The 22,018-nt window shown below is 36.9% G+C and overlaps 1 protein-coding gene across 8 annotated transcripts in view; it reads left to right on the forward strand.

Moving 5' to 3' along the window:
• ZNF385B (zinc finger protein 385B) overlaps positions 1–22,018 on the forward strand; it is a 140,950-nt gene that overhangs the window by 27,572 nt on the left and 91,360 nt on the right. For 5 of the 8 annotated variants that reach the window (XM_026052047.1, XM_026052048.1, XM_026052049.1 and 2 more), the window contains exon 2: positions 567–869. The exons of 1 other annotated variant lie outside the window; for it this stretch is intronic. In XM_026052047.1, the coding sequence (XP_025907832.1) occupies positions 569–869 (301 nt within the window). In that variant the 5' untranslated portion in view covers positions 567–568. Of the gene's footprint in view, positions 1–333; positions 352–566; positions 870–7,204; positions 7,736–22,018 lie in introns of those variants that run through there. 2 more of the 8 variants (XM_026052050.1, XM_026052052.1) reach the window with 2 other exon arrangements.

Below are 22,018 nucleotides of genomic sequence, written 5' to 3' on the forward strand. Positions count from 1 at the left end.
CTCTGTGAAATAGTCTTAACAGTGAAGGCATTAAAGCTGAAAGTATTAAAGAGCACATATTAATACTGGTAGGAAAAACGGAGCTTCTGGGGAAAATRAAAGTTGCAAGGTTCTCTTTAGTCTTAAATGAATATTCTGCTGTCTTCCAAACATTATTTTAGTAACACCTTTTGTCATCATCCTTTTGGTCCAATAGTTTTGTTTGGGGTGCTCCGGACTGTTCGGGTACTGGGAAGCAATAAGTCCTGAACCAATTTGTCGTGAGGTGGAGGAAAAGAAACGTAACTGAAAATCATCTCAACTTCCACTGCAACAATAAACCTGCTTTAAAACAGAGAGCTGCAGAACAGTGTAAGGCCTGTGTTGTGGGCATAGCATGATATATTGCAGCTTATTATTTCTGAGCTCTGCAGTGTGTCACAAATGCTCGTGCTTCTCTATTAAGAGAAGCTTTTGCAACTTGTTTAAACCAGTCTTTGGTTCACACTGTAAGCGTTTTAACAAACAAAATGCTGATTTAGTAGTAAGCATTATTAATGGTCTCTGACCACAATTCTCTTCTGCAGGTATGAAACGTCCATTAAGTCCTGACCACATCTTTGAAGATGGGATTATGAATCAACCAGCTTTTCTACGAGGCTTTGAAGAAAAAGGACTGAGGAGTGACAGACCAGACTGTCAATTAAGCAAAGAAAAAAAGAACATACTGTTTTCCTTCTGTGAAGTGTGCAATATACAGCTGAACTCTGCAGCCCAGGCTCAAGTCCATTACAATGGGAAGTCTCACCTGAAGAGAATGAAGCAGTTAAATAACGGAAAGCTCCCTACAAGTACAGCTCCTGGCACCCTCTTTGCAAGTACAAGTACAGGTACGTGATCTATAGGAGGTGTTGATTTTTGGTCTGGAAATTTGAGGAAGATCTTAAGCTGCAACATGCAACATAATGACTAATCTTTGTATAAATTAATACTAATAGGTATTAGTAATATCTTGCTGTGTTCACAGTTACTGGAAACTCTCTGTGAAGCCAACTTGTAGTTAGGCAGTAATATGTTATTCCATGATTAATGACAGGATCAGGCCCATGAATTATGAATTTGAAGTATGGTTTGTTAAGAAGCAGCTGTTTTGGGTCCAGGTAGTTGGGTGCATCTTGTCATTTGGTTCCCAAAAGAAAGTTCTGGAAGGATGCTGCATGTAAAGGAAAAGCTTTTAAAGAACGAGAGTGGTGGGAAGAGGAGGAGTGCTGCAATTTACAGGTCTGGTCCTTCTCTCATCATTTCCACTTTCACATGTGTGACCTTTGGCCACTTTCAGCAGCAGGAGAAGCATTTTGACATAAAAATTGTTACTCATTTGGGACTATTTTCTTCTTGCCATCTGCTTTTCCAAACTATATGTAAAGGTGCAAAGGAATAAATACACAAAAGGCCTGGTAGGTCTATTTGGGATGTGTGTTTTCTTCCATTTGATTGTTTTTGGCTTCAGTATTATTGTGAGTATTTATTCTGAGGAAGATGCCTACTCCTCTAGGCATGTGAGAGTGACACATTGAACAAATATTTCATTTTTGTACAGGTATAAGGGCAAGGAAGTTGACACTTCCCCGTAGCCCCCTTTTTTAGGGACTATGATACAGCAGCTGTGCTATTATCTTGATGTTTACACAATTTTGTAAAGAGTTTATTGCAAGATTATTATGTTTTCTGTGATATTCAGAATCTTTCAACAACTCTGAGGAAAATCTGTTAGAGTACATAATGTGATTTTACTGCTGATAGTGAAAGTAGATGCTTCCTTTCTTCCCTTCAGTTAGTTTTATTAAACAAAATTCATCTTTTGACTTGTAGAATCTAAAAGCAGCAAAGCTGAACATAAAAATATCCTTTGCATCTCGTATWAAAAGTGATATAGCAGTCCTCCTTTCTGGTTCAAACAGAAGCAGACAAACAACAACAACAACAAAATGCTTTTGAGGAATTTGCSTCTAGAAGCAGCAGAAGGTTCTGTTTGTTAATAGTACGCAAGTATTGATGAAGTGGCAGACCTTGAGTCTTCGTGAAAGATTTATTCATTCTGTTAGAAACGTAGCATGACAACGTGGGAGGTAACTTCGAAAAAATGATAGTGATAAAAGAAACCCAAGAATCTTGCTTTTTTTTTTTTTTTAATTTAATTTGATAGGGTATGGTTATCACATGGATAATGGTCAAGAATTCTTTTTTTGTTTGCTGGAATGTATGTTTTGAAGTCTCTTTATGGCACAGGAGTTTATATTTCTTTTAGCAGTATATTTGGTTTATTGATCTCTGTTTCAGACTATTTTCTGTCAGTCTATCAGTTTCTATCAGTATATTCTATCAGTCTGTACAGTACACATTAAAACAGGCATTCTGCCTTTATAGTTGAAAGATGTTAATTTCATATCATTAAAAAAAAATCCTTTGCATAAGCAGTTTGTAATAGTTGCATAGATGATTTCATGTGTGTCCAAGAGTCATCAGGTAAGCTACATTTACTGAAATGTAGTTCTCAAGCTTTCTAAAAAATTTGAACAGTTGGAAATTGTCTTATAAATTGATATTATCCAAGCTTAGGCCTGATCCATATCCCTGGCATGTTATTATTCCTTGTAAAAAGAGTCTCTTTCCCATTGCCTTGCCTAACATTGCAAACAGAATTAGTTGTGCGGATGGTAAAAGAAAAATTATCTTCATGTCACGTCAGCAGCGACCAGACCTCATTGCAGCAGCACCCCAGGAACCAAGGGCTCGAGTAGGGGCTGCTTGGTGGGGATGAGCTTGGCTTGAGAGTGCGCTACAGGCTTGGGTAATTCAAAGCCCTTCACCTTCTCGTGCTGAAAAACTGCTGTGTTTAGGGGAAAAGAACAACAGGGAGGCCCTTTCTCATTAATTTTGTGGAAAACTATTGTGATTGCAGCTTTGGGAAGCTCCCACAAGATGGTGCTGCAGCCTGGGCTATAGATCAAGMCAGTTCATCAGTGTTTGGTGATTTCTCCTGATGGTTTTCATCTATTTTATTTTCAACCTGTTTTATTGATTACAGTTATCTCTTGGGGTGAATGCAGTCACTCCAGAAATGCCTATTGCTTGGTTCCAGGGGTCTTTGCTTGGAGAATCTCTGGGTTTTCCCTTTCGCTTGTGTGGTAACTTGAAAAGAGTCATAATATTAAGTGTCTAGAAATGCCTGTCAACACCCACACTTTACAAATTCTTGGAAATGGGAAAGTTTTGTTTTTGTTAACAGAAGGTTCCTAAATTCTAGAGTTGAGAAGTGGAATCTCTTCTCCCAGTTCCTAGGCTGTGTTGGAGAGCAGGGTGTTTCATGGTCCCACCAGCATCTGGTTATGCCCCCTTGAAGACCCTCCTGTAGGTCTAGAAAGTGTATTTTGGTAGCAATGCTGCCTTTTTGCTTTCAAATTCCTGACCTCACAGGACAGTTTGGAAAGTGCTGTGGATACCTCTTCATCCGCACCACTCTTGGGATTCATGTGTTCCTATGTGATTGCAAGGAAGTATCACAGGATGATTTCCTGTGAGATTATTGATTTRTGTGATGTTTGTGGGATATTGCTCATAACAAATGCAAGAACCTTTTGGGTTATGCATAGGGTGTCACCTAACATATCTCTCTTGAGGATGGAAGAATGAAAGAGCTCTCTATAGACTATACCTCTCTTCAGTGCTATTTCTCACTATCCTTACTGTGAGTCAGGGACTTAATAACCTAGCAAAAAAAAAAAAAACATAAATAAATGCTTTCCGTTTTGCTGTCAATTTAAATCAAGTCACAAAGAGGGYCTGATAAAGTTTGTGCAAGACAGAAAGTGAAATTATGCGATCTGAGCCATGGAGGAACAGGGAGTAGGGAGAAATCAGATTTCTAACTTCTGGTAATACAGAAGTGTTAGATCAGCTTTGCCGCTTGAGCTGAGTTAGGAAGCGTGAATAATGTCCCCTAGCTGTGTCAAATGAGAAGTGTCTTCTTGAGAGGAGGAATCTCACTTATAACAATAATCAGCTTTCTGAGCATGTGACTTCTTTCTTGTATTTCTTTGGAAAATTAAAATGACTRTTGGTAAACATTGAGAAATCAATCTGAAAATACAACATGTTAAACAGCCTGCCTTTGCCCTGGTGTGGACGAGGAAGACCATTTTTATTGAACTACATAAATTACTCTTCCRGGAGATTAGGTCAGTATGCTTTTGCAAGATCAATTTTAAGAACATGAGATTAAAGGGTAAAATATGTTCTGTTGCAAAAAGAGTAAAACCACAGTGTATTACTATGATTTCATGGACTTTTTATTKTTTTTGAATTGTGAGCAGAATCCAATCCTACATGGAAGTCATTGTATTTGTATGGAAGTATTTATGTTTGAACCTTATCTAGGCCAAGACTTTGCTTCGCCACTATTTTTAGACAGCGTTCTGATAGCTTGGTGGGGAACAGAATTTTTACTTAAACTAAATGCCTTAAACTAGGTCCTCAAGTTCCTTATAGATGTTGGTGTTTTATCTTCCACTTTCCCCCCAATACCACCCCCCCAAAATTCTAATGGGTAGACTTTTTTGAATATGGAATATCAATGGGAAATAGTTAYGGGCTCTTCTAGTTCCACTCAGAAAAAGGCTCAAAAAAAAAAAAAAAGTAACTTGAATAACTTGAATAAGTGTGTGTGTGTGTTGATGAATTCTACTATATGTGTGCATCCGTAACTGCAGAATCAGTGTCCTTCTAACTGGGAAGAAGAGAAGAAGGGTAGGAAAAATGAGTGAACTTACTCTGGCTTATGTTAGACCAAAATCTCTTTGAGGTTGGTTCTTGTTCTGCCTTCCCCATCCGCTCCCTGCAACCCAGCCCTTTAGCAGTAGTCCCAACAGAGCTCCTTTGGGGACCAAAAAGGGTRTAGTGCATAGGGGCTGTTACTCCCTCTCCCTCTTTTCATTATGGAAAAGAAACTTGCTTAGCTCTTCCCATTTGGACAAAGTCTGTCCRTTTGCTTTTAATTGTAGAATATCAGGCTGTCCCTTTTTCTAAAAAGTAGAACTAACATCTTCCTCCAGTGTGCTTCCAAAAATGCATTCCCATAATGTACCTTAGTTTAGTTGGGAATTAGTTGTTGAGAGATGGTTACTATTTCACTTCTTGCTATAATGCATATCACCTTCTCTTACTCAGTGTTCTTTTGAGCAAGCTGGCCTTTGGTAGATGCTTCCACATTATCTGTATCACTTGAGTATCTTCTATAATCTATTTTGAGAATATGTAATATTACATAAAGTAACATTTTTCTTACAATAGGAAAATACTTGATTGCTTTCTTCTTTCGTGCAGTCATAATTAGTTGCTTTGAAATTAAGATTTATTATATTCTTGTGGTGAACTTGATACTCATTATCAATATTTAAGAAATATCAAGTGACAAAGCTAAAGTTTTAGATCTAGAGTCTCTAGTTTGCTAATAAGTATAAACTGCGTCCATAATAATTTGTGCCGTCTTTTAACAGCTGCACTGTGAAAGTACTGATTAAAATATTAAAAATAAATAGTTATTAGATAGGTCTGTTACTGTTCAATTGAGGTTGACTTTCAGTTGTCAAGTTTAAAGCATGGGAAGTGGCATTAAAGCAGAAAATTACAAAAACTCCAATGAGGTCAAAATCCCCCCCCCCTTCTTCCTGAATTGTTAATGCTTATCAGATGTGTTAGTGCCTCTCAGAGCAGGTGTCACACATGTGCCTGTAGCCTCCACTTACATTCCTTTGTTGGGGGCATGTAACATTTGGAGGCAACCAACCTGGGTAGTGATTAGTGTATGGAAAAAACATGGGCTGAGGGTTTCTTGGGCAGGGTGGGAGTTTCAGTATAAAAGTGGCTGCAGTGGTTGGCATTTCTTAGGACTACTGTGYGTAAATGCAGTCATGTGCTGCGACTCTCTACAGAATTCCTTGCTCAGACAATTTAACATCTCTTTGGGGGGCAATTATATTGCGGTAAGAAAAGCATTATTTAACACATTATATCAGCTGAGATCCAGAGCTGGGGTTAAAATGATACAGCTGATCAATTACCACACTCCCAGAATGAGGCTGGTGGCAGACAYGGGGATGAGAGAATTCCTGGTTGGGCCAGGAGCCTCCCTTGTAGTTCGGGCAACCTGGGCAATTGCCCAGAGAGCCGCTGGGCTCGGTGGAATTCATGTTGCTGCAAGGGTCTCCTCCCCCATGGAAGGAGAAACTGTGACCCACAGCTTATAGGGGTGGGCGGTTGGATGAAAAGAGGTCTATAAATGCAGGATGAACGTTCTTATTCAGTGTATGTCTCCTGAAAGTGATTTTTTTAAAATATAGTATTAAATGGCTGAAACAATAAAATTACCAAGTCAGAGTTGTTTATTATTTTTCTCCTAGATGTAGATGGGGATGTTTTCTGCTGCCTGGTAAGTATCCTCATTTGGGAAAAGGTTCTGCCAAAATTTTTCCCATAGGTGTCTCATGACACAGTAGTGTATTTGGATAACTGTACAGGTATTATAGTAGAAACTCCCATGCCTTCTTTGCATAGAAATCTATGCAAACYTGACCTCTTCATGATTATATCTGACTTGTATTACACTGTGTATTTAAAATTTCCATAGGTGTGAGTACGCACAGTGACACGTGCCCTCTTACTGTTTTTTGCCAAAGAAAATATGTGAACTACGTGTAAAACAARAAATTTTGTATAGTGGGAAATTTCTGTGAGAGCAGAAAAAGCAAGAATTTAATAAGCCCTGGAGATTCTTTCATAGTAAGTAATTAAAAAAATAAAAATCACTGTCTTGAAAGATGAAGGCATGTGGTCAAATAATACTGTGCCTTTTTTATTTTYTTCTGCAAATATTTAATCTGCTGGACTGTGCAAAATATCTTTTTAGGTCAGTATTCCAATRTTTTATCTAAATATTTAGGCTACAGTAGTGTGGTACTTAAAGGTGATACCTGATAACAGACTTGGTCTGTTGTGTGGTTAAAAAAAGTACTTATTTGCTCATTTGCATAATTGCTAATTAATCTTATTTAGAAAAGCTGTAAGGAATCATTAGTTTTTATTGCAGGTTTTCTGTGATAATGAAGCTCATCACAATACAGGCTACCGATTCTCCCCTGTCTCGTGTTCATTGTAGAAAAGCCGGAGCTATTTTTAACATTCGCACAATCTAGATAGACGAGTCTTCGTTCTGTGTGGTTTGGAGCTAAATCTGTAGAGCCTTTCATAATCATCTCCCTTTTACGGCTTGTTTGAATTCGATCACTGTAGCTGATTTTGTGCATTGATAATGAGGGCTTTGCTTGCCTATTTCTCAGCATAAATTCACCTCAGACTTCTACTTTGACAGTGCTCTGTGTTTCGGCACGCATGAAGATACAGAACTGAAATTGCTTTGCTTTCTTTACAAATGACTCAGAGTGTGCTTGCCCTTCCCTAAAATGTTGCCAGCGTGTGAAGGATTTTCAATGAGCAGTGCAATAAGCCAGCATCTGGGAAGGTTTGAAGCTGCACTGGTAGAAGAGTGAACTGCCACACAGATGATCAGGGCTGGAGCCAAGGGTCTGTAGCACCGTAGATCATATTGGTCACATCCTGGAAGTTTTGTTTATATAACTTGGTTGCTGTTTCAGCTGGTGAAATACTATTGCCGTAATGTGGAGTGGACTTCCCAGTAGAGGTAAGGCTATTTTTTATTATTAAACTTCACTGAATAGCCTTGTGTTACCATATTAATAGGCAGTGCTTACATGTTTGGCATTATTGCTGTGTCTGTCATTTGTATTCCGGTTATTGCAGTGGAAAAGATAGCAAAAATGGCAAGGTATATAATGCATGTTTTTGTTCTCTTCTTATTTCAGTATTAAAAGTAACTCTGTAAATATGTGACAAGCTGCTTTGCTTTGCTTGCTGCTTGCAGAGAGCATCTTTACAGTAGGTGACTTCCAATGCATTTTAAATGTTTTTGGAACATGTCAATAATGGCGTATTTCTATTGAGAGAAGCAAATTAGCAATATTACTAAATACCTCTTACCAGGGGTAGCTTTCTGCCTTACTAAGTCTGCAGTTGTGGCTACAGTAATACATAAAATATAAAGAGCTGTTGGATTCTCCAGATAATTTATTTCATTTACTTTCTTGTTTATGTGCTGGATTTGATACCTTGTCTATGACTGTCATTGTTAATATTAAAAGTTATGACCTGTCATGSCCAGGATAGCTTGCAGTAATTCATTTGCCCTGACAACTTGCTTTGAGAAGGGTATAAAATTACTGTCGCTGCTCCCTGACCATGCTTCAGTTAAATTTGACATTTAGTGCAGTAAGTTTTATTTAAGGGAACAGATAGTGTGCTAAAGGGTAGCCTCTGAAGTTCTAGTAGTAATTGWTTAAGCTTGGAAAAAAGCATTATCAAAGCTAAATAGACTTTGTATCTGTGGAAAAAGTTCTTATTGAAAATTTCGCCTATAGCAGCACACACAAAATTATTTAACTTCAGTTACTTATTAGGTATTATTGTTCTACCGATATGTTTAGGTAGTGATGTGTCCTGCTGTGATTATACTTAGGTCTGCTGGTATGCCTTTTTTTTTTTAATGAAAAAAGGAAGAAGTTGAAAAATTATTTTATTAAAATGTTGTTTTGCTTGCTAAAAATGTCTGTGCTTACTATGTAAAGACTTTTTTTTTTTTTTATGGGGAACTAGGACAGCTCGTGTGTTTTCCTGCTAAATTTATTTATGAGGCAGCTGTTTTATAGCTTTCAGCTCTAAAGTTATAGATAAGTGTATTTGTTTGACAGAAGATTCGAGAATTTCCATTTACTGCCTGTACATGTAAAGCTTGGCTAAGCAGACTGCATCAGGAGCACACACACCATTTGTATTAGCCAATCTGTCTTTGCAAGTCCCAGGGCCACTATCTTGCTACAAGCCACTGTGTGCTTTTGAAAGCATGAAATTAGTTTTATACTGAGCACATGGTTTCTCATTTAGCAGTTCTTTTTATGGTAATGGTCAATTCATGGTTCAGTGCCAGAATTTTGGTGTTCTGTCAGAGCTGATCGCTTCTGCTAAGGTGTTATATGGAGATAATAATATATAGGAGAAACCCTAATGAAAAGTTTTCCCCATTGACCTAAACAGCTAACACTTTTTGACTTCATTTTATAGTTTTTTTATCGTTTCATGTTTTAAGCATAYGTTTGTCATTCGTGATATAGAAATATTAACCAATGCATTGTCACCTTGTACTTCAGAGTTCAGCAATTGGTTTAGCAATCAGTTTGCAGTAAGCTCCTTGCATAACATAGGAATGTATTGATATATTGATCTATAACTTTTGAACACACTATTGACTTCATTTGTATTTGGAAATATTGAATCCAWAGGAGTATTGTATATATTGAGATATATAAACCTTCTCTAATTTATTTTATTCATAAATTGAGACATCATTTTTTAACACGTTTTCCCCTTGTAAGAGATATCTTAAATTACTGAATTATAAATTATTCTCTCAATTGCAGCTACCTTTTAGTGAAGGACTAAAATAATGAACATTGTACCATATTAGGCTTCACTTGCATTACTTTGTCCATGTTGTACTGACATCTCTTCTATATTTTAATTGTGCTGACTTTAATGCAAGTCTCCACATTTTGTCTTGATTATGCAGCAAGCGTTTATGATACAGTATTTGCTTTCTTGCAAAGTTGTATCTGTAAGAGACAAATTCTGACTTCTTGAATGGAAGATACAGTGGGCTTGTTGTGCCTCCTGCATGTYGGGCACTAGAACCCATGCATTTCTTTTCAAAGGGCTGAGGAAAAACCCTGGTCAACTGCCACTTTGGGAAAGAACTTGTTGCAGGTAATAGCTGCTAAGAAGTAAACTGATGTACCAGTTTTTAGATTCTTTYATGATCATGGAGAAAGGAGAGTAGAAGCTAGAGAGCTTCTTGGAAGCTCCTTGGAAAAAACACTTGGAAGGCACAACAGAATATTCCTGAAAAAAAACCCAACTTTTTCTAGGCTTTCTTGTCATATCAGTCTGTATCATGAAATAAACACAGATTGACAGGTTGTTTTTTGTATCACTTTAAGAAATTATATTTGCTGTCTTTTTAGGRCCTTTGAGTAAATTTGCTTGCTATTGTTCTGTGTGTGTTTAGAGGCAACCAGGCAGTAAATATTGTTGCAAACATTTGCAAAAGGATRTGTCACATGTCACTACCATGACACCTAAAACTTGTATTGTTTCCCAAAGTGCTATAGCTAGCGTGCCCTTCCTTGTCCTTTTATGCTTTTRGGAATTCTTTTACCACAAATTTTCATAGCTATATAAACATGCTTGTCGTATCGCAAGCAGGATAGTTCTTTTTCCCCAATCTTCTTGTATCAAAGGTGCCCTCAACTTCAAAGATCTCGCATCCTCTTCCAAATGTCATATTCTTGCGTATTTCCCATCTTGCTCTTTCTTGTCAATAACTAATGACAGAAGCAGGACCAGGAGTGTTATTTAGGCTGGACAGAACCACTTAGCTTCCTGGTAGGGAACTCTGTTTTTTTCAAGAGAATATTTATATAYCAAATTGCCAGTTTTCACATCACAATTTCAATTCTATGTCCTTTGGAAAGCATAAATACRTAATACATTTTTATAGATTAAAAGAATATTCTGAGATTGGCAACTTTGCTACTGCAGGTTTACTTACAAAGAGCTTCTGAAGGAAATGCAGATCTTGAAACTAAAAGGAAAAAAATGATTAGGGAAGTGGTTAGGATTTATAAGCAATTCCATGTTGATGGTCTTGTCTTTGGTACCCAAAAATAGTGAAGCCTCTTCATGGAAATCTTGAATTTGCTTTACTTATTTATTTATTAAAGTGAGTGTCATTGGTGATTCCTGCTGGAAGAGATGAGCAAAGGGAGGACAGAGTTTACTGTAGCAGTCTTAMTGGAGCCCTACCTCTAGAGACAAAGGTTGTAGGTCACCTCGCTGCTTGTCTGCAGGCCAAGGAACTGGAATTCTGTGGGTCTTTCCTGGAATACTCAGTCAGGAAACTCTGTGCTTTTCCATCAGTGTTCTGCTCACCTAGGTTCTGCAGCAGTGCTCATAACATATTTTTGAAGGGAAAATGAACCTACCAACTTCCCCTTTTCACATGTGTCAGGTTAGTTGCCTTTTGTTGGTGGTTACTTGTTTGCCTTTTCATCCCCTGCTCAGGTTAAAGGCTAAATTCCATGATCCTGGGCCTGTCATGAGGAAAGGGTTGCTTTTGGGGGGTATGTGTAGGTTTTTGTTGTGTTTTATTCACCTATGATTGAGCAGTACAGATCTCAAGAGGAGATAATGAAGTTTGTAAAAATATTCTGAGAATAGGATGCTTGAAAATAAGGATTGAGATTTTTGGACTTCATTCAGTATGTTACAGAAACTATGCAAGTGATACAACTGAAAACTTTGGTAGGGAAGCTTTTCTTAGTAGGAAGATTCATTTTTGAAAACTGCAGACTTTTGACTGGACGAGAATTCTGGGTGTGATGTTTTTGATGGTGACACTTGTCATTTTGTGCAGTTGCCCTGGACAGAGAACAGGAGATCTGTGTTCAGTTCCAGTTCCGCACACATGAACGAGCTCCACGCTTGATAGACTGGCRGTTTAAAGATGTTTTCAGGTCTACAGAATTCTGAGTTTTCTTCATTTTGTTTTGTTGGAGCTGTTTGGTGATATTTATACTTTCATGAGGTTAAAGGAAGAGAGAACAGGTCTCTACCTTTCTGAGCAAGTTCTCTTTTCTGAGCAGAGAATTTATGGAGGAACTGTTTTCCTGTTTTGTTTTTATTTTTACATTTAGAAATTTGAAAGCAGCCTCTGTAATTTGCCATAAGAAGATCCAGTGTGTGCCAGAGTACTGTTGTTTCAATTTAGCTTTTATCAAGCATTCTGTAATAGCGAAATTCAGAAGTTGGAACTTACCTGGAAGTTTGTGGTTTCCCAGGTGTCTCCATAGTCTTTCTGCACTATACTCGGTGTGGCAGAGGCTGGAGAGAGAGGAGTAGAGGAGAGAAGAAATCCATGAAGGATGTTCTTAAAACTGTCATTTTTGCTTTGCATTTTCACATGTGTGAAATCCACCTCTATGCACAGATGATTTGAAATGATGATGCCCTCGATGATACCGTGTTCTGTTTCAACATAGAATGAAATCATATTTTTCGGACCGAATAGCAAAGTGTGGACAGAAGAGAAGGCTTTTTCATCCACAAACCCGCTTAAAGAAAATAGAACAAGGAGGAAAATAAAGAGGTGAGGAAGATTTCTAGGCTTTAGCATGGCACATCTGGATAAAGAGTCACAGAAATCACTTCATCAAAAGAAGCAGACTAGTTGGAAAGAATTGTAGTTTATTGTTAGGAATTGTAATTAGTGAGTGGTGGCCAGCTTTGTTAGTGATACCAGTAATAGTTAAGCCTGACATGTCTCTTGTAAGGCTTTGAATAGTAGAGAGATTCAGTCTCTACAATGTAATAATTGTAGAATGTTTTTTAAGGATGTATAAATAGCACTTTGCATCTGTGCCACCAGGTTACTTCTGAAAATAAGAATTATGCTATTCAGCCATCAGGCTGGTGAGCAAGAAAGAATTTTTCAGAAAAGGCAAGTTGGAACACCAAAAGTTTATTTACTGTGGGCTTAGATCATCATGAAAATGTCCTCAGTTTTTCCCATTAGGCACGGTTAAAAACCAAATATTTATCTGAAAGTGGTGTAATAGCAGAATCATTGTTAAATAACTGGAAGTTATTTATTTTTATACCGAAGCCTTGTTGATCTCTTTACTTGTTAATGCAGGTTTCTCTGGGTAATTGTCTTTTGCACACAAGAAATACTTTTGAAAGACTGTAATTCACAGAAGRCCAAGCATCACTACAGAAGTGAGACTGCAATTTGAATTTGCAGTTAGGCATTTCACCACGCTTAGTATGTAAAGAGTGCACTCAGAGGCAGAGGCCTTCATAGGGTTGGCACTTAATTTTGTTGAACATCTACTGAAGGAAGACAAGCTATATATATATATATATATATATTTATGTTTGCTTATATTCATAACACGTGACAGAATGACTGAAGTATACTCTCTGGGTTAGACTAAAAGAAGTTATATTACTATCTTTTTACAGTTTTGCTTCAGGAATACTTGTTATGATCGAGACTTCAGGTTAGTGGATGAATTATACAAATAAAACACTCTACTTTTTGAGCATTCTTTCTTTGTACTCCTTCATATGAAAGATTAATTTTAAATGGTGAACAAACTATTCTGGTTGCTTCATGTCAGGCCTTAAAGTGATTTAAAATTACTTTATACTGATAAACACAAAAATATTTAAAACTAACATCAGATGAAACAAGCATCTATATCTAAAAATGGACTATAGTTTTATTAAAATTCTTTATACATTTTTTTCAGTTATTTTTCCATAAATTCAAGGGAAGAGGCGAGACCTCTAAAAAGCTCCCATCAGCTCAAAGCGTCTTTCAGGTGTCTGTCACTCTTGGTCCAGTGGTATTTTCTCTTATATCATCTCATGTTTGTTCCTGCACTTTCAAGTTAGTGGCCTTGTCTTCCCTTTGCAAGCTTAGTGCAAAGCGTCAAAAGATAAGAATCTGAATCACAGAAATGTTCATTCATTAATCGCGGGACTATGATATGGAGAACATGAAGGTGTTATCTCTGCTCGTTGCTGATTAGCAGGCTRTTCTGCTCTTCTGAGCTTCATTTACTCTGTATGAAAAGTTCTTGTTCTTAGAGTTGACAAGTACTATGGAGAAGGGAACAAATTCAGCAGCTATGAAAGCGGATGTGTTTCACTTGGTTTGGAAAGACTGAATGGGATGTGTGTGATAGGGTGCACACCTGAAACTTGGATGAAAAATGTCAACTTTAATTCTGTGTGGAATGCTTAAAATCATGTACTAGAAATGGTATCTACCATTATATGTGTTGTGTAAATATATGCATCAAAATAGCAGAACTTGGCAGTAGCCAAGCAGTGATGATTTGCAAATATATTGCAGTATGTTATACTTGGGATGTCTAAATTATTTGGAATTTATCCCCAGCACCAACACTTCAATCCTGTGAATGAAATGTGAATACTTCTCTCTGTAGTTTGTGGGAAGACTGGAAGCAGAGYGTAAGCATGCTGATTTCTTGGATAACGAATTCCTTCCTGGTATGCTTAAAGTGATGATTACAGTAGCTGCACAAAACCGCCTGGCCATGATGCCATCGTTACCAGGCTTGCCTCTAAGCCTGCGGCTGTAATTCAGAACGTTAATCTTTCTAATACCTTGCAAGCTGGTCTGGAGGATTTCTGACTCCAAAGAGCCTGTTGCCAGAATATGGTCTTTTTCTGATAACACACTTTTCCCCACAGAAGGAGGAGTGAAAAAGCTCTTTGAATTTAAGTATTGCTTGGAGTTTTCCTGAGATTTCTGTATATTTGGAGAACTTGTCCTTTCAATGTCATAAGCCACTGTCTACACAGGCCCTTTTTGCTTCTGAGTCAGAATGMCCACCAATGCATGTCTGTACCTGTATCCAACATAAAAGGATTTTAAGAGTGCAAGCCAGAAATCAACTCAAAAATGCTTTATAGTTTTGCTTTTTGGGCATTGAAAATCAGCATGTAAGTTGGTTTAAAAAAGAATTTGTTTTGTAGCAGTTTCGTATGGTAGGGAAACTSATATGGTAGGGAATACCTTTTTTTCAGTCCGTAAGTCCTCTATTTATTTGCCATTACCAAAAGTAAGTGGCTGTATGYTTTCTTTTTTTTTTTTCTTTTTTCTTTTTTCTTCAGAAACATGATTTTACACTCTTGAGATCTAAAATGAGTAATTGAAATTTTCACCTTATGCAATCATGTGCTRCTATTTCTTCCCAATCTTTTGTGATCATGTGCTGGCATTTTTTCCAGTCTTTCATATTTTTCCTTTGTGTGTCACAGTATATAGTCACCCTATAGTGATGTCAATTTTTTCCCTGCTTTCATGACACTTACATTCCTTTAGCTTCAGAATTAACTGAAGTTTTAACATATGTATGGTTTTTCATAAATGACTACTGAAGGCTTCCTCCCGTCTCTCCCAGATGCAATGTTGCCTGTGTTATAGTTTATCTTTTAGCCCTGAGAACATGTGAGAATTTTGACATACAGTGATTGAAAACTGCTAGTCACTGATGAACAGAAAAGCCTCTTTTTTTGGTAAATAACTTGCAGTTTCATAAAATGTGAGAAGTTAGTAGGAAAATATTTTCTGCTCAGGTAGTCAGTATGGCTTGGTTCTGCTAGAATGACAACACGTACAAGGTTTTTTCTTTGTCATCCATCAGCACACATACATCTGTGGCTTCTGATCTTTGGTTTAAATTACGGTTAAGTTTTGATTATAAATGTGCTACCTGCAAGAGCAAGAGGTCTATCAGTAAATATTTATTAATGTTATTTTCTCCCAGACATATTTGCATAGTAATTTCTCAATAGATTCTGTGCTGCTGGTTATCAGATTTGTACCGCTTCCTGTCACTTCCACCAGAAGGTATAAAAATGGTAATAAGAAGTGGAGAGGACATGGAGCGCAGAAGCTTATTATAATACCTTCAAAAAAACCAGAGTGGGTATCATGAGGTATAATGCAAATAGCTGCCAATGAATGTCAAATAAAAAAGAAAATCTATTATATGTATATAGGTATATCTTGATTGCAAGATGAAAAAGTCMTATAGCTGTTCACTCTAGTCTTATGTCACAATTTTTTTTTTAAATAAAATCTTAGGTCTTGTCTTTGCAAAGGAAAAAATATTGATTATCTTTGCAAATGAGAAGCATTTTTCTTACACTTTATTTAATTTTATATCATTAAAATTAAATGAATGATTATTTTTATTGCAGACATGTCTAAAGATTCACATTTCCATTCAACTGGACTTGTATAAAATTATGAGAAAGACTGTTATCTGGAATTTTAAAACCTGTTTTGAAACAATTCAGCAGAGCAAATTGGAAGAGAGGGAGAGAGAAACAATTATTTTGCCAAAATCAAGTGATTATCTTGATGTTTCTCATGAAAGTGAATGTTTTGGCAACACTTCTTTATATCATAATAGARGAATGGATAGCATACGAAAAAGATCAAGCAGAATGACTTACTGAAGATTAATCTGTTTTCTTGCATATTAAATCAGTTTGTTCCCTTAGGACATTTCTTGGCTTGAATAGCTTTGCAGGGTTTTTGTGTGGTCTAAAGGCATTGTAGCTGATCGGTTAATGAGACAACCATAAAAAGTTACTGTTTTTCCTTATGCAGATTGCTAGTTGCTTCTTTGCATTCCTTGGAACTAAAACTTGGCCATAAAGACATTTCCTTTTCAAAGAGAAAAATGAATCAATACACAGCTCTCAGAAAAACAGTACGCAAGGCAGCAGGCTGTAAGGAAGGACATAGAGAATTAGGACATAGCCGSCTTCTTCCTAGGGTTGTGATGTCCAGGCTGTGACACGTGTCCAGGTTTTGAGGAGTCCACTTCCAGGTCCACGATGTTAAATACACACAGTCGTTCCATATAGGGAATTGCCTGAGACTGACTTCCAGATTTTTTGGCATTGATTCTTTACACTGTTGGTTTTTGGAGAGGACTTTGGTACAATACTGAGTATACATTCATCAGATTTGCTAAAGTACTTTCTGACGCGTGCGAATGAACCACTCCCAAAATATTCTTAGTCTTACAAGATGCTTTCTTGATTTTAGACATGTTGGATATGTCCGCAGAAGCTTGCCCATATGAATTTTTGATTGCTATGCGAACAAAGAAAAATCATGTTTAAAACTTCAGTAAATTAACGTCTCTAATGAGTTGTAGAACCTTAAAGAAAAGGTTTTATAGAAACACTTTTTTTTTCCCCCATTACTGAATCATGTTTGCCTCGAGCATCTTCCTTGAAGAGAATTAGCTGTATTCTTTTTTTTTCCTGCTCATGTCTCTCTTGGCTTTATGAGGAGCAGTCCTGCTTTTGGAGTGTATAAATGACTCCTTTTCTTTGTTAAGTGACTGAGTGACTCTYCTAGAGTTCTGTGCATCAGTTCAAGGAATATATTTGGCGTTGCTCCAGGTAGGGAGCATTTTGAGCTGCGGCAGCGCTTCAGGAAACATGCAGCTTGCAAAACTCGCCTTTCCACTGGCTGGAGCGGTAGGAACATCAGCTGGAGTCATTAACATCTTTGTCTTTAGGGGTGCCTGTAGCTGATCTGCCTCCTTTACCAGAATGGGCCACTGAAGCCAGTAAATAAGGCAATAAAATATTTCACAGATAATAAATCTAACACACCAAAGGAAAATAAGATCTAAGCAGTTCTAAGAAGAACACAGTCTTTTCAAATGTTGGAAGATGGAGGTCAGTTAGAAAGGGCATGGATAAAGAAAAACTGTGCTATTTTTACAGGAGGTGGTAAAGATTGTATCACAGGAAACTTCTGAAATGCTTTTAAACATTGCAATAATGAAAAAAGCAGAAAAGGGAAATAAGTCCTAAGCAATGTCTGAAAGTGAAAACACTTAAAGTACGTGAACATAACTCAAGGAAATACCTGAGTGCAAGAACATATCCCAAGGAGATGCTGGAAATAAGCAGACTACCATATTACAGAATTTAAAAATAAGAAATCAAGTTCTGCACACRGTTTTATGGGCATGTGGAATTGTTTCAAGGCATATTTCTTCATAACTGGGATTTCAAGGATAAAGACATGACCTCATCTGTTATTAAAACTATTGTTCAAGTCATGATTTGATTTTTCAAAGTGATTTAGTTRTTAGTCCTTTGCCCAATGGGTTGAATCAGAAGTGTTTCAGTTTATACTCTTTTATAAAGAGATATATATATATATACACTTTTGTGTAACATATACACAATTAAAAAAAAAAAGTATAATTCCAGAGCACAAAACTGAGGGGGGATATGGTTATGYTACTGTATTTAAGCAGTGATAGAAGATTTCAATGAATTGTAATTAATTTAGTATTACACATATTCATAATRAGTACATGAATTAGTTCTCACTTGAGCCCATTTGCTGTTGTGTCTAAGCTTCCTCGGTGGAGTTCAGAACTATGAGATTTAGCAAGACATGAGAAATCTTGAGAAGACATGAACTCCTAGTGACTTCAACTAGTATAATACTTAGCTGTCCTTTATAAAATAATTATGGACAGCATCTCAACTACAGCTGCTCAAAAACAGGGAAAACTTTTTGTGACTTTAACACACATTACTAAATAATTGTTCTGGAGAAAYATCTGGAATTGTTTGGAAATTGACTAGCTTACGTTTTTGACCAACTCAAAATTTTATTTTCTATGGTAGCCTCAAAATAGATGCTTTTTTTTCCAATATGTTGTAATTGTGCATAAAATTACAAATTTTGTCTGTAAGCTCATACAAGGTGTCTGCTAGTTACCTTAGAGCTGTTGATATGTAAGCTGGTAGTTTTCCCTTCTACTACAAAAAGAATTGTGTAAAATTATATTTTATTCTTAGTATTACACATTCATTAACACTGTCTTGAATGCAGTCAAATATTTTGAGATGTATTGAGCATCTGTTTTGTGCATTTTTTTCTGTTCAGGAAGAAACCTTAAGGAATAAAGGTGTTTTTAGAATAAGTACAGAAAGAYGTAGATAAACTACGTAGATAAACTAAATGTGTTGGTCTGTGTGGATTAATTTTCATTTGTTTGGTAGAAAGGAATTTGGGTATATCCACGTGTTGTGCTGGTGGCCCTAGGTTTTGGATTTTTTTCTAGCCTGCAGAATTTTATGGCCCCATCCGCATTGCTGTCCCGGTCCCTGTGAGTGCCAGCCAAGGGTGACTAGTTGGCTGCCAGCTGTCAGCCTCTCGTGGGATAGCTGAGGCTCGTATGTGCCATTGGGAAACTCCTTCGCCAGAGTATTCCTTGTAAATGATAATGTTTTGAATTTATGGATTGTAAGTTTGGTGACTTACTGTGGTGTCCTTATACTCCCAAGGATTAATGTGGTCTTAAGCTGCCTTTCAGAGGGAGTGCCCGGCCTCACTGTTGAGGATGTTCAGTAAATGCTTCTCTGCTTCTGTCCGTGTGCAGGAGGTTGCAGAGCAGAGAGCATGATGAGTTAAAATGGGCACCTGCTTCTCTGCCTACATGAAATGACCTGTGTCTAGATGATTTTATTTGTTCTGTGCTTTCAAATAAATCCTCTATCAGTGTTCATTGCTGTGGCTAGTTGTTTTGGAGAGGTGATTTAACACTGCATAGTTCACAAAAGCAAGTGTCTTTTAAATGTTGTCCTGTTCAAAAGTTCCAGTTAAAATGGTGTTGGAAACAGAAGCTAGCTAGGCTAATTCGGCATCCATGGCAGTTGTTGCTGTCTATTTGTCAAATACTTTTTGGGAAGTGTCATTAAGCTCAGCCCATGAATGGCTTGCGAGGGGTTGCACAGGTTTGCACGCTACAGTGGCGTGGTCCCTAAGGAGATGGTGGTGATGATGATACTTTGTTTATGCAGAATACTGYTCTCATAAATGTATTAAAATATTTTGTTCTTATTTATGTAGTTTGTTTTTATTTTTAGCATGTTCTATGGAGTTGCCTGCGCAAATACTCACTGTCCTTCAGTTATCTTCTCAACTTAGCAACTGATCAAAAGAGAATTATCAGTTGCAAAATTAGATCTGTGAAAAAACACTTTAAGATAGTAGGGGTCAGGCTGCCGCTTCATGAAACTCGAGCTGAATTACCGTGTTGTCTTACAATGGTTTTATTTACAATGTAGGTGTTGCAGAGGGATAAACTTCAGATTATGACCTCTGTTAATTTCTACATCTTCCCTCTCTAAGGTAGAGTAATACATCCACCTGTCACAAATCTAGAATTTTGCACTTGGGCCCCTGACCTTTCTGAGAAGCCTGTAAAATCATATGCTGTCAAGCAGCTTTCTACTGAGGTGTATTTTGGGGAAKTTTTTTGTGGCTCACTTGGTTTATGTGGTAGGAATCTAGGCACAATCTTCACTCCAGAAATGTGTTGCTGATTCCCCTGCTCAAGATGGTAACATGCACAGCACTGAGTTGAGGAACTGGAAACTTCAGCTTTGGGGAAGATTGGACTTTCTCTGAGCGCATATGGAAAGTATCAACCGCTCTTAGTATATGAAGATTAAATTGGCAGAAACTTGCAATATAATGCAACATCATGTGTTAGGTCTGAATTAGGTCTTGTCTTTTTCAATCACTAGCTCCATTCATTTGTGATAGATCCCAGTAACAGCTAGTATGATAATCTTATCAAAAATAATGTTGACGCCATACTGCACGTTGATTCGCAAACTGCATTTTAAAAGCTTGTTTCTTGCATAAGCTTCTACATTCATTTGTTAACATGGCGTATTCTTATTTGGCTGTGGGGAAATTATACCCTTTTATTGTTGAAAACAAGAGTATTAACTTTTGAAGATTCATATGAGCGATATGAATATTAAACTAGCAAAGCCAAGAAAACTCAGTTTTAGTATACTAGTTCATCCTGGCCCATTCATAGCTCAATGGTTAAGTGCTGAATATTTAAAGCCTTAATTTATGAAGGAGTTGAGTTTATAGGCCAACAGAATACTTGAGCATGCCCTTAAATTTAAGTTTTTAAGTAATAGATTTGTATAATAGATAAGTAATAGATATAATAAAAGTAATAGAATAGTAATAGATAAGGCTTGTCTGTCTTCAGTGAGTTAAAAGCAGTAAATCTTTGTGCCTGGACATGTCACCATTGGTACCTACTACTACTAGAAATGTCCTTGAGGACAAAGTCTGGCCTGAGGCTTTTGAAGGATGACCGGTTTATATAAAGTATTGGAGAAGGTCATGCAGCTCTTTGTGTTTCTGGGTTTTGCTGTGCTTTCTGACTCCTTGTTTTAGCATAAATGTTACAAGTCTTAAATATTCAGACACTGAAGCATATTCTGTGAGACTTAACAGGTGCTCTAGCTTTTATTGACACATCCCTAGGAGAATGAGAGAGAACTTAGTGTGCTCAAAGTGTCATGCTTTGAGATTCTTTGGAATTGGAATAATTTGTTTGAATTCAAATTGTATCCTTTGAATCAGTCAGTTAAATCTGCTGAGCGTTTTAATATCTGTTTATTGCTTAGATTATTTTGCTTCTGTTAAATAAGCAATATTTGGTGTATGGTTTCATATAAATGTGCTATCAGTAACTGTAAAGAAGAAGGATTAGCAATAGATATGATCAAGCTCTAACAAGTTGATGAATCAACTTTTTACACGTCTCTGSATTCTGGCTACTTTGCTGAATTTATTTACTTAATTAAATAGACTAATTTCTGCAGAAGAATATAAAGTTTTAGATTATGAAATTGAAATCACTGGATTTCCAGTGATGAAGTATGTGTCATATGTTGAAATAACCAATTTGTCCTTGTTTGAATTGATATGAATGAAGTATGCATGGACATATAGCAATCCTGTATGCTTCCCTGTCCTTGCACATATTCCAAAATCCACATAATAGACCACAAATTTTATTTCTGTGTGCATACTTTCTATAATATTTTCTAGTCACCCACTTCCCTCAATACGTGTCATTCATATCCACCTTTTCAAGTATATATTTCTCAGGGTAGTTTAGGATTTTTTTGAATGCAGAACATTCATAAGACTTTAAATCCTCACAATACTAGCTGTGCAGTTACTTTGGAAAGTTCATTTAGTGTATGAACATTCACAGGCTTTATGATTGAAGTACTGAAATCTCACTAATTACCTCAGTAAGATTTCTGCAGTCAGTGAATATTTGGCTGATTAAAATTTCATAGCATTTAGAAGCTTTCTTAGCTCTTATTC

This window comes from Nothoprocta perdicaria, unplaced genomic scaffold (assembly GCF_003342845.1).
Source record: "Nothoprocta perdicaria isolate Ctin4 unplaced genomic scaffold, notPer1 scaffold_83, whole genome shotgun sequence".
Taxonomy (NCBI): domain Eukaryota; kingdom Metazoa; phylum Chordata; class Aves; order Tinamiformes; family Tinamidae; genus Nothoprocta; species Nothoprocta perdicaria.